Here is a 13,958-nt window from a genome sequence, read left to right as displayed (position 1 = left end):
TAAAGATTGGGGTATGTAACTCTCCTCTATATAAAGTTCATTCATGTCCTTTGCGGGTGAGGGCAGGACTACTGGTTGTTTTAAGTCAACTGGTGTAGCCGAACTGTAATTGAGCACAACCTATGAGATGAAGTGGTTTGCTGCAGAGCCAAAATCATTTTTGTGATTTTATGTAAAGGTAACACTCTCACTAGAAAAAAAAGATATGTATTCATACCGCCCATTAGCGTAGAAGATAGATTTGTCTTCCCCCTAGATTAAAGGTATTCTTAACCTAGGAGTCTGTAAAAATGTTAATAGGAGAAAAGCTTGCCCACAGTTTTTCAGACTTCAGGATTTTTTTTTTATGCTTTCCTAAAGCAAACCATCTTGTAAATATATTGTAGATCAGTTCCCTCTGATACCTTCCATTTTTGCCTAGAAGAAGACAGTTAAGGGGTTTAGATAACAGGTTACGGACTTGATGCCACTCCTACTATTGCAGTTAGGGGGAGGCTCCTTCTGCAGCCAGTTGCCCTACGGCCAGACAGAGGAGAGGAGAGATGAGGGCGGATTTCTCAGGACGCATGTAGAAGAATTCAATCACTATATTTATGTGTTCGTCGAAGTTTTAATATATAAAATAGGATACAATCAAATGATATTATGAGACGAGCGACTTTGCTTGCTAGATTTATTGAGGTTGAACACTAGCATAATATATGAACATGGTAATGAAACCCTAAGGTCATGTTGTTTTTGATAGAAAGACAAAAAGAGACAGGAGCGCAATGTGAGGACACCTGAGATTAAATGAAAAGTAATTGGGGGCCAAAAGGCCGTGTTGTCTGGCTGGAGATGCAAAAGGAGCCCCGCCGGTTAATGTGCCGCCCTGCCGGTAAATGTGCCGCTCCCCAAACACTTCCTGGTTTGTCACGTGAGTTATCATGTGATGCAGGTCCTAGACTACGTGCAGGCAGGTCTTTGCAACAGCGGTGAATGGAAATGTCACTTAGCTCCTCCAAAATAGTAAGTAGTATTAAACAAAACCCAAAGCAGCTCCACCAGCGGTCCCAAAGGGACAAACAATAGAAAGAAATGTGAATATGCCAGTGATCTTAAGAGCTAGGGTGATGGATGGGGATAAAAAACGCTGAATAAGACAGGGGTAAATGGTCAATTGAGACCTTTTATTAGAAAACCTTGTATAATCCACAACGATTTTCGACAGCACGCAGGCCGTCTTCATCAGGTGATACAAGGGGGTGGGCTTGGAAAGTTTAAAAAGGGTCCAAGAGAAACTGATTGGACCATCAATTAATGACATAAAAACAAGACAATTAACCCCTTATATTAAGATTAAAAACAGATAAAATACTTCAACATTTGAACAACATAATCAAATAACCCTAAATAATAACCACAAATTTATAATTAAACAAACAAATATCCCCAAAGAATATATAAACTAAATACTAAATAATAATAAAATTATTATCTTAACCGGGGATTCCCAGCCAGTCTCCCATGCCTGTACTTGCCCAGCCACAAGCTGTATAGCTGCTGCAATCTGACGAGGGCAGGTACATTCAGCTTAGAGTGGCTGTTGACAATAAATACCCTAAAAAACTATAACATTATAAAATGTATCAAAATTTATTTCGCCACATTCTCAATAGTGAGATTGTGGCCTTCAGGTGCTAATGTCCCCAATTTGAAAATCCAAAAACGTTCTTTTTTGATAAGATTCGATAAGCAATGTGATTCCTTTTTGTCTATTTGGTCAATAATTTTAAGGGTCATCTTATTGGGATCCCTATGATGTACAACATTAAAATGTTTAGAAAGACTATGCATTAGATACCCGCTCCGAATATTTTGCCTATGCTTATTCAAACGGGCATGCTTAGTTTGCACAGTGCAGCCCACATACTGTCGACCACATGTGCATTCTATAAGATAAACCACATAAGTGGATTGACATGTCAATCTATGTTTAATCAAAAAACTTTCCCCAGTCGTACTAGATGTAAAATTTAGTGCTACATCGACGATACTGTGACAACATAAACATCTGGGGCTGCAACATTGGTAACAGCCCATATTACCAATATTAGATTCATGTGCCGTAACTGTCTTAATAGTCGTGTTACTAGGTGCCACAAGATTTTGTAGACACCTATTCTTCCTATAAATGATCATTGGCTTCTCAGGGAGAGTGCTGGACAGTACTGGATCAGCTCTTAAAATATACCAGTATTTCTGTAATAGTTTATATATGATATTGTGGGGTTGGCAAAAAGTTGTTACCAGACCCCACCGCGAAATATCATTAGATGTACAGTCATGGCCAAAAGTATTGACAATGAGACAAATAGTAATTTTTCCAAAGTTTACTGCTTCATTTTTTGTAATGGCAATTTGCATATACTCCTGAATGTCAAAGAGTGATCAGCTTAACAGCAATTACTGTACTTGCAAAGTTAATATTTGCCCAGAAAATGAACTTTAACCCCCAAAACACATTTCAACATCATTGCAGTCCTGCCTTAAAAGGAGCAGCTAACATCGTTTTAGTGATTGATCCATTAACACAGGTGTGGGTGTTGATGAGGACAGGGCTGGCGATCAATCAGTCATGATTAAGTAAGAATGACATCACTGGACACTTTAAAAGAAGGCTGGTTCTTGGTATCATTGTTTCTCTTCAGTTAACCATGGTTATCTCTAAAGAAACACGTGCAGCCATCATTGCACTGCACAAAAATGGCCTAACAGGGAAGAGTATCGCAGCTACAAAGATTGCACCTCAGTCAACAATCTATCGCATCATCAAGAACTTCAAGGAGAGAGCTTCCATTGTTGTCAAAAAGGCTCCAGGGCGCCCAAGAAAGACCAGCAAGTGCCAGGACCGTATCTTAAAATTGTTTCAGCTGCGGGATCGGACTACCAGCAGTGCCGAGCTTGCTCAGGAATGGCAGCAGGCTGGTGTGAGTGCTTCTGCACGCACTGTGAGGCGGAGACTCTTTGAGCAAGGGCTGGATTCAAGGAGGGCAGCAAAGAAGCCACTTCTCTCCAGAAAAAACATCAGGGACCGACTGATATTCTGCAAAAGGTACAGGGAGTGGACTGCTGAGGACTGGGGCAAAGTCATTTTCTCTGATGAATCCCCTTTTCGATTGTTTGGGACATCTGGAAAACAGCTTATTCGGAGAAGAAGAGGTGAGCGCTACCACCAGTCTTGTCTCATGCCAACTGTAAAGCATCCTGAAACCATTCATGTTTGGGGTTGCTTCTCAGCCAAGGGAATCGGCTCACTCACAGTCTTGCCTAAAAACACAGCCATGAGTAAAGAATGGTACCAGAATGTCCTCCACGAGCAACTTCTCCCAACCGTCCAAGAGCAGTTTGGCGCCCAACAATGCCTTTTCCAGCATGATGGAGCACCTTGCCATAAAGCAAAGGTGATAACTAAATGGCTCATGGAACAAAACATAGAGATTTTGGGTCCATGGCCTTGAAACTCCCCAGATCTTAATCCCATTGAGAACTTGTGGTCAATCATCAAGAGACGGGTGGACAAACAAAAACCAACAAATTCTGGCAAAATGCAAGCATTGATTATGCAAGAATGGACTGCTATCAGTCAGGATTTGGTCCAAAAGTTGATTGAGAGCATGCCAGGGAGAATTACAGAGGTCTTGAAGAAGAAGGGGCAACACTGCAAATATTGACTTGCTGCATTAACTCATTCTAACTGTCAATATAACCTATTGGTACTCCTAATATGATTGCAATTATATTTCTGTATGTGATATAAACATCAGACAAACACTAATAAAAACCAGAGGCCAGCAGATCATGTGAAAATATAATTTTGGTGTCATTCTCAAAACTTTTGGCCATGACTGTACCTACAGATGATCTGGAATTCAGCACCTTATCAACACACAATTCTTGTGTGAGGCTTTTTGTTTTATTAAATGCATCTTGTAGTAGCCGCTTAGGGTAACCTTTTTCAAGAAAACGTTTTTTTAGAAAGTGAGATTCATTGAAAAAATCAGAATCTCGTGTGCAATTTTTGCGTTTTCTCCAATATTGGCCATATGGTACGTTTCGAATCCAACCGGGGAGGTGTCCACTGTCAAATCCTCCGATTACCTCTTATTAACATTACTGGCAGGACTGACACGGCAGGGGAGCTGCAACAAGACCGCAACCCAAGGGTATAGTGGAAACATGGGTAGACTGTCACACTGAGTCCCTGTATGTGCATGAAGTGTGTAATCTATTTTCTTCCCTCAAGTCTGTGAGGAGAGGGAATAGAGTTTGTGCACAATGGTGTGCCACCTACTCTGCAAAATTAGATCTGATGGCTTTGTGCCGCTGCGTTTTTTGCATCACTTATGTCGGGGAATTCCTAGATCTTTGGCGGTGGTTTCAGAACACTGTTTTTTTTTTCATTATCATGATGGCAGTAGTGGATCACCTCTAGTATAGTGATATATAAATATCCTATTAAAAAGTCATGCATTTCGCATTATTGTTTCTGCCACCTTATAATAAACTTTATCACATAGCGTTCCTATGAATACCGGATAAGGGGGACAAGATTAATGGAAACAATAGCAAGCAAATGACAAATGCAATAGTTTAATGTTTGGGTTTCTTGCTCTCTAACCTTTGCTCATTGATGACCCATTTTGTTTCCCTAATTGACAGCTGGAGGAGCAAGTCAGCCGCCTGCAGAGGGAGAAGAATGACTTACAGAGCAGAATGGAGGAGGACCAGGAGGATATGAATGAGCTGATGAAGAAGCATAAGGCAGCTGTGGCTCAGGTGATTCCTCAGCAAAAAACAGTCTGTTATATTTATAAAAAAGATAAGTAGAGTGTATTAAAAAAAAAAGTACACCCCTAGAATCAGTAGCTTGTAGAAGCACATTTAGCAGCAATAACTTGACATAATGGTTTTCTGTATGGCTTTTAGTCTCTCTTGTTGTTCGGAGGAATTGTATCCCATTTTTCTTAGTTTTGCTTAAGTTCATTGAGATTTGTGAGCATTCGTTTCTGCGCAGCTCTCTTAAAGGGGTTGTCCACTACTATTGAAAATAGCCCAATGTATTTTTATGATGAATAGAAGCTTCTTTGTAAATACCTTCCTCTGGTGTTTCTGCCTGTGAGTGGCGCTATCCTTGGCCGCTAACAGGCATCACATGATCCCCGGCTGCAGCCGGCTCTGACATCCGCTGACATCACGTCATGGTTCCGGCTGCAGCCGAGGGTCTCTATTCTGCGTTCCACGGTGGCTGCTGGGTGTGACGCGCGGGGTAACCCCGGCCACATCCCAGCAGCCACCACAGGGACCCCAGCGCTGAGTCACTCCTCACTTGATGTGACGTCAGCACGGGGTCACGTGATGCCTGTGAGCGGCCAGTGATAGCGCCGCTCACAGGCAGAAACAGCAGAGGAAGGTAATTACAAAGTAGCTTCTATTCATCATAAAAATACATTGGCCTATTTTCAATAGTAGTGGACAAACCCCTCTAAGGTCCCGTCATTTGAATTAGGTTTAATTTTGGACTTACACAGTCCATTCTAATGTAGATTGGCTGCTTTTTTGGGGATCAATGTTCTTTCCAGTTTTAGAAAAAGCTTTCACTTTTGGATCCACTGAATCAGTTTGATTTCTACTTTGGTATACAAAGGCGTTCATGCTCAATTCAGTCACTACAAGATGCCCAGGTCCAGTGGCTGCAAAATCAGCCCAAATTATCACCCTCTTGACAGTTGGCATGAGGTGTTGGTGCTGATATGCGGTTTGGTGTTTGCTGGGTATTATGGCCAGACATCACTATTTTAGTCTCGTCTGTACAAAGGACATTGTTTCAGAAGTCATGTGTTTGGTTTATGTGCAACTTTGCAAACTAGACATGCTGCCTTGTGTTTTTTTTTTTTTAGAAAAAACAATCTTCCAAGCAATCCTTACTTGTTCAGTTTTTTTCTAGTTGTATTGTTATGGACTTGAACATTTAAAGTGCTATCTAAGGTCTTTAGAGTCTTGAGCTGTAGCTCTTGGGTTTCTTTGCAATTTCTCTGAGCATTGCACATTCTGATCTTGGTATGAATTTGCTGGTTGCTGGGACATTATCCCTTGGAAAGATTATCTTGAATGTTTTCCTATTGTAAATAATGTTTCTCACTGTAGTATGATGGGCCTTTTCAGATTGATGGGCAGAAACAACTGCTTTACTAAAATCATTGCTGATATGTTTCCTCTTTGGCATTGTGTTAACTCTGCAGTCTGCTGGTCTGGAGCATTCAAGCACAAGACTTCTGCTTTTATGGAGTTGGTCACACTTGCTGATGAACAATTAACCTGGCTACTATTTACCTTCTAAGTGCCTATGGGAGTAGTAGGGGTGTAATTAATTTTTCACACACTGCTTCTGCATTTTGGCCTAGTTTTTCTTACATATTGACAAAGTGTAATTTGTCTGATGATGTTCATTTGTGATTGTATTTATCAATTTTTAAAGGGATTGTCCCCTTCTTAAATGCTCGAGTCCCCAGAGTCCCCATAAGAAAAACCTCTACTCAACTCTTGCACTGGCATATTTCCATCAATGTTGTCACTGGGTCTCCCGGCATTCGTGTGAAATTGACTACAGCGCTCACGTGAAATAATCAGTGGTCACTGATCATGAGCTCCTGCTCATTAATATTCCGTCAGAGCAGACATCCTCTCTAAAAAGTAAAGGCTGCAGCCACTTTCAGACGCACTCAGATGGTTTCTGAGCAAAAAAACTAACTTATTTACCTGTGCAGCGACAATTGGGTTACCAATGCCAGTGAATACTTAGGTGGATATTTGGGGGCTAGCATAGCATTGGGACACCTAAACATTAGACCTACAGGAGCTTTTATGACATCCAGTTCTATATCCATAGACCTAAATATGGAGTTGATCCCTTTGCATCTTATACAGCTGCCACTCTTCTAGGAAGGCTTTCTACAGGATTTTGTGTTGGACAGTGTACATGTTTGCCTGAGAGACCTGGTTCACAAACTTTGTTCTAGTTCATCCCAACTGTGTTCGATAGCTATCAATCTCAGGTCATTTTTATGGACCTTGTTTTGTGCACTGGGGCACAGTCATGCTGGAACAGAAATCTGCCTTTCCCAAACTGTCCACACACAATTGGAAGAATACTATTGTCCAAAATATCTTGGCACTCTGGAACATTGAGATTTTCCATCAGTGGAACTAACGGGTTGTGGCCAAACCCTTAACATGTGTTCTCTCTAAGAATATTGTGATTGAAAGGAAACAACCTCTTTTAGAAGAAACACAATGGCGCTATGAAGTGTTTACAAAGCAGCAGCACAATACAACGTATTCATTCAGCAAAGGCAATGGCATATTAGATATATACTGTATGTATGAAAACTATTTGCCCAAGGTAGCATAAAATAAGTATTGAACAGTGTTACCGTAAGATTTCTGGGCCAAATCAGTTGAATATTGACTAGGAATCTAGTTTGCACCATTCATAAAAATCTGAAGAACAGCTTTCTACCGATTCGGCTCAATTGTCCTAATGTCCTACATCGGAGTGTGGTAGGAAGAGTTCAGTTGCAGGAGCTGCTGGTAGTGTCCCGACAGCGTAGCGCTCAGTCCGGTAGCGCTCACTCCGCTGCAAGCAGCTTCTGTGTTCCACACAAGGGTTCCAAGAGGCTGTTTCTAGCGGCGACGTCACTATCTTGCTATGGTTCAAAGCATAGGCCAATATTCCTATGCATTTCGGAAACACTGTTCCCTTTCAACTTTTCTACCCTGGCTACAGTTTATTATTATAAAAAAAAAAAAACATACTCTTCTTCCTCAGGTTCACTGGCAAGTCTCCACCGCTGCTCCCAGTCTGTGGCATTGACTGCGGCACTTAAATCACCTTGATAGCGCGAAAGACGATCAGTGAGCTCCGCGGCTCAGCCAGTGTAGACTGACCCACCCCCCGCCACTGAGCTCACTGATTGGCTGCCACGTTGTCGATGTGATGTAATCTCCGCAGTCAATGCCAGACAACTGGGATCAGCGGCAGACTCGCCGGTGGAGCCGGGGAAGGAGAGTACAGCGCTGTTTGTTTCGTTTTATAACAAACAGCCAGTATGGAAACTTAATTGAAAGGGAACAATCCCTTTAATTGTGTGAGTGTGTCACTAAAAGGATAATATGGTGTTTACCTTTTAAAGCTCCTTTTTAAAGTGAGACACAGATTTACAAGGAGGCCAACTATAGGAGAAGTAGCTGAGAATGTACATCTATGAGATGTGTGGCCCTTTTATAAAGTCATGCGGGCTCTATGTGGCAGGTCAACGCTGTTTAAAAGGAATTTTATTTGCATTTCTAAAATATAAATTCTGGAAAGCATCAAAGCAATAGTTCACAATATAAATCTATAAGGTAATAGTGTAAATGTTGGAGGGTTGTAATTGACAATGCAGGGGTACTGGCCACAATAAGTTTTTTTTTTTTTTTGTGTGTGGCTCAGAGAGCTGGTCACATTTTGTCCTTTGGCAGGCATGTGACCATGGGCGACTATAATAAGATTTCTCTGCAGTGTATCCCCGTGTTCATGGTGTTTGGATTCGCCAGCTGATATATAATATGTGCCTTTTGCGGGGCCTGCCCTACAGCTCAGATTATTGCACATTGAGCTGAATTCTTTGCCTGTTTGAGCAGAAGACAGCTAGCAAGAAAATCTACTGCTTAGAAACATCTAGTTTAATTAAATGCACAACTTTATCAATAGATTAACTGCTTGTAATGTAAATAAAGCAAATTGATTTTTTTGCAGCAGACCAGTTAGCTGGGCCTCAACGCATTGGGGCTTGGTGTGTTTGGTATAATTCCTTCAAGCAGTGAATATTTCCTTGCCTTTTAGTGGGGCGCACATTCCCTTCCTAATGAGCAAGCTAATGAACCCTGTCATTCTCTCCCATAGTCCTCCCGAGATTTGGCTCAGATCAATGACCTGCAGACGCAACTTGAAGAAGCCAGTAAGGAGAAACAAGAAATACAGGAGAAGGTAAGTTTATGTCCTGCTAGTGCATGGTCAACATATAGATACATTGCAAGGAAAACTCCAAGAACACTACAAGGAAAACTGCATGCACAGGGTGTAATAGGATGACACACGCATTCACACCATGAACAAGGCATAACCGTTTTGCCTAGAGCAGGGATGTCAAACTGAAACAGAGGGCCAAAATGAAAAACTTGGATAAAGTCGCGGACCAACCAGTATACAGTATAATGAGCCCCACATAGTCCTCCATACAGTATAATGGGCCCCACATAGTCCTCCATACAGTATAATGGGCCCCACATAGTCCTCCATACAGTAAAATGAGCCCCACATAGTCCTCCATACGGTATAATGGGCCCCACATAGTCCTCCATACGGTATAATGGGCCCCACATAGTCCTCCATACGGTATAATGGACCCCACATAGTCCTCCATACGGTATAATGGGCCCCACATAGTCCTCCATACGGTATAATGGGCCCCACATAGTCCTCCATACGGTATAATGGGCCCCACATAGTCCTCCATACAGAATAATGGCCCCACATAGTTCTCCATACACTATAATGGGCCTCAGATAGTCCTCTATACAGTATAATGGGCCCCACATAGTCCTCCTTACAGTATAATGGGCCCCACATAGTCCTCCATACAGAATAATGGGCCCCACATAGTCCTCCATATGGTATAATGGGCCCCACATAGTCCTCCATACGGTATAATGGGCCCCACATAGTCCTCCATACGGCATAATGGGCCCCACATAGTCCTCCATACAGAATAATGGCCCCACATAGTTCTCCATACAGTATAATGGGCCTCAGATAGTCCTCTATACAGTATAATGGGCCCCACATAGTCCTCCATACAGAATAATGGCCCCACATAGTTCTCCATACAGTATAATGGGCCTCAGATAGTCCTCTATACAGTATAATGGGCCCCACATAGTCCTCCATACAGTATAATGGGCCAGACATAGGGGTGGTGGTTCTTGTGTCGTGAGCCATATATAACCACCCTGCGGGCCAGATTTTGCCCACGGGCTGGAGTTTGACACGTATGGGCTAGTGTGTTCTTTTAAGAAAATAAAATAGTTGTTGCATTGTGACCGGTCAATCTTAGCAAGGACCACGACACCCCTACCACTCCTTAATCTGCCCTAGAGGAATACTTCCTTCATCTATTATTGCAGTCTTTATAGTGCTCAAAGTGGTTGTAACTCATCGTCCTTGATTGGCAACGCTGTCTAGTTATCTCCCTGTCCATGAAGTGTCAAAACTAAGAGCAGATTTACCAACAGGATTCTAGGGTAGGTGACAACCCCCTTACAGAACCATGAAGATAGCCAGGGGCAAGGTCACATAAATTGAGAATGTCTACAAGCCCTATGGTATATACAAGTCTGGAGACTGAGGCTCACACAGATTTTCCATCATGTTTTCCACTTGGCCCAATCGCTCCTTATCCATTGATTTGTATTGAAAAATTCTGTGGTTAAAGTTAATCAGCAAAGAGCAAAATCTATCGACTGACTACATTTTATTTCTTTTCAGTTTGTAAAGCTTTCTTCTTCCTTCCTTCCTGCATTATCATTAAGCAGCATTTAATGTACGCCACTAGACTCTGTGCAAGTTTCCTTCTGATGACTGTATACACGTTTTACAGGCTTAATAACCGTCCGCCCGAAGAGCAGGTTAATAATTTGATAAATCTTGAAACATATAATTGCCTTGGGACCGAGAACCTTTTTATCTTTTCGGAAAGACTTTTATCTACTTTTTACTTTAATTGCCACATAAGTTATAGCAGGATTGTATACACAGACAGAGGTCAGACTGCATCTACATTACTGCAATTATGCTTCAGCATGGAAAGAATGCAGATTGGGTGTAGCCGCTCCGTGCCACGGGGTGGTCCATATAGACTTTACTTTAATTTTGCACCATTCCATCCACTTGGAACCCCCTCCTTATTTATCCAAAGTGGAGAGGATCCTCCAGCTGGCCCAAAGAATAGTTTTGTTTGGTTTTCCTAAGGTACAGTAGTCGAACAATATGGGCTTGGACAAGCGTTGGGTAAGAGAACGGCCATCTCGAGATATAACCCATATTCGTGGGCAGCTTGGTTGCTTTTGGCACCATATGGCTGTTGCTGCAGGTGAATGAAAATCCTCTTACCAATTTCCCCCCTTCTTTATGTAAACTTTCCATTGCCTAAAAGAGCATAAAACCAGTGCCTGCACTAATTCATCTCCACCTGTCATTTCTCTGGCTTACTTCAGCTGTAAAACAGACTTGTGCTAGGTATCATTAGCCAATTAATGGCTCTGGCATATGTAACCTTGCAGCCAAATTGACCTGCTAATTGTTAGACTTGTGCAGTCAACAAGCTTTAGTTGACATTTAAAAGAAACTTAGAAGATGATTGAGAGAGATCACAGGAGCCGAATGAAATACTATTACTCCAATGCAAATTGTATCATTGACCTGTAAGTTTGAAATTAATGAGGCATCGTCTAATCTATGATAACTCATCCCTCAATTGTCAGGGTAAGCCTTACAGGGATCATCAGCAATAAGCCCAAAAGATTGATCCAGTTTTTTTTTTCTTTTTTTACTTAAGAGAAATCTATATGTTAATATATTAAACCGTGCATCATTAATTTAAAAAATGTTGTGGTCATTGCATCCATATCTTCAGTGCTCTAAGCTGAGCCAAGAGGAAAATTATGCGGTTGGTGGTGGTGGGGGGGGGAACGATTCACCGAGAAGGTAAATTAATGCTAGTGCTTTCAGGTGATAAGTTGTCACAGGCCTAGATATGTTTTGCATAGCTCATTACCGTTTGCACCACTCCAGTGTTGCATTATTTAAACCTAAGGGTTTTAGGTTACTTCTCCTTGGAGCTTCTCTCATAGATATATACTCGGTTATTGCACATATTCATGCTAGTATAGACGTTCTGTCACCTGCAGACTTTCTTTTTGTTACAATACGGCATGAGTAGCAGGTCACTTCTTAGCACAAGTTCAACACACTTATCTCCTGCTGGTCATCTAGTTTTTTTGATTTTTTTTTAGCCTTTTTCAATGCTACAAATACTGAGTGAGGAAAGTACAATGTGTTAAACAATCAAGTGTTTTCACTCTTAAATGGTCATTCTCAAGTTGCCTCTTGAGCAGTTCAGACCAATGTAGCTTCCTTACTTCCTGATTTCTGGCAGGGTGGGCTCTGCTCCTTGAGTGACAGCACTGCTGAGAAGCATAGCTATAGTATTAATAGAACTATAAAGCTCAGCGCAAATTCCGGTTTAACCCAATCTGCTAACAGTAATTTGTTCTGAAATTTGCACTACTATTACTATATTTTCACGTAGAGATAACAGGGCATTTGAACAAGAACACAGCTCCTAAACAGCAAGAGCAGAGAGCTGTGAAGAGCAGACATGTTCTGAAAGCTGCTGGGCTGGTGATTTATAACTGCATCTCTTCAGAAGATTAGAGGGAGGTGAGCAGTTAACTAATTTGTAGGAATCAATGGACTGGAGAGAGTTGACTGGGATGTTAGGAGTTAACCCCTCTCCTGAAATGTAACTACTGGGCTAGCTCCATGGAAACTGGCTTTACATTATAGAAGATGAAAGCTCTCATTGCAGGAGAATGACGGCAAATAAAAAAGCAAGTTATTTGAAATCTTGCTTATTTTCATGCTAACTAATTAAAATAATTAAAAAACTTGAGAATACCCCTTTAAATATATATTTCCTTTAGAGCAAAAGTGCATATACCACAATGACCTTTCCGCTTCCCTCTGTGGTTCTTACATAGTTCTTTCACTTCATGCATTCATCTTTAGTAATTAAGACTCGTGTTGATCTGAGTTAGCGAAACTAAGTAAATAAAACGCATTAAGTAATTCCCAGTCAATACCGATGCAAGAGGGGGTGGAGTGGAGGACACTTCTTCACTGGTGGATTAATCTAGGCTTGAAGGAACAAGGAGTCAATACGTTATAGATTTTTCTTTTTACGTTTTTCCCTACAATATCCTCTTATAGGTAAACCTTGTGTTGTGTATTTTTTTCCATTCACATTTTTACTTAATAGTTTTAGTTATGTTTTGCCACCGCAAACCATTATCATAATGAGGCAAAATATACCAAAAAAGATATACTATTTTATTATGTATGGCAGTGTATAAACCCTCAGGGTACATGGCTAGTACAGCACAATGCAAAAGTGTCCTTAGATAGGAATTATTATAATATGCGGAGCTGCAATCTGTCTATTCCTTATACATGAAGACTTATAATATTGATGAACAGGATTTTCTATGCAAAGACAAGAAGCTTCCTCCTGTGTCACCTCTGTGCTTGATTTGTATTCTCTCCTGGTCTCTTCTCTCCATTCTGTTACACGCTGAAATAATTTCTCCTTTTTCTGTTGTCCTTCCTCTCTTCCTGTTTTTGTACTTTCTAGCTCCCATTTTCCATTTGTCCTCTTTCATTTACACCTGTATTTTGGATTATCTTGTCTTTGATCTTTGTTTTACCGTTTTTGTCCTTTTTACCTCAACTTTTCTTTGACTTCCTATATCCTCTTAATACTCCTATCTCCGCTTTTTATTTCTTTTTGTAATTTCTGGTCCTTTTTTCCCCCGTACGTTACCTCTTTCTTTCTTTCTGTTTTCTCACCTTCTTGGCTTGCTGCCTTCTTTCTTTTCTCTGTTTCCATATTTGCAGTTGTTTTACCAGAATGACTGCTATCCACGTGCTTTAATAGGGTCCTTAGGGGACATTAAGACCACATGAAACACACACAACCTAATTTTTCCTGCTGATAATCTAAAGCAAGATCTGCATCTGATTCATATCGATTTGATCCCTGCTA

The 13,958-nt window shown here is 41.1% G+C and overlaps 1 protein-coding gene across 19 annotated transcripts in view; it reads left to right on the top strand.

Annotated features, from left to right (window-relative positions):
• MYO18A (myosin XVIIIA) overlaps nucleotides 1-13,958 on the top strand; it is a 386,801-nt gene that overhangs the window by 335,265 nt on the left and 37,578 nt on the right. For all 19 annotated transcript variants that reach the window (XM_073667936.1, XM_073667934.1, XM_073667935.1 and 16 more), the window contains 2 exons: nucleotides 4,702-4,818; nucleotides 8,984-9,067. In XM_073667936.1, the coding sequence (XP_073524037.1) occupies nucleotides 4,702-4,818; nucleotides 8,984-9,067 (201 nt within the window). The remainder of the gene's footprint in view (nucleotides 1-4,701; nucleotides 4,819-8,983; nucleotides 9,068-13,958) is intronic.

This window comes from Phyllobates terribilis, unplaced genomic scaffold (genome assembly GCF_046119375.1).
Source record: "Phyllobates terribilis strain yellow unplaced genomic scaffold, ASM4611937v1 Scaffold_2__4_contigs__length_985480577, whole genome shotgun sequence".
NCBI classification, from domain to species: Eukaryota; Metazoa; Chordata; class Amphibia; order Anura; family Dendrobatidae; genus Phyllobates; species Phyllobates terribilis.
Note: the sequence above shows the minus strand (reverse complement) of the source record. Positions and strands in the feature narration are given on the sequence as shown.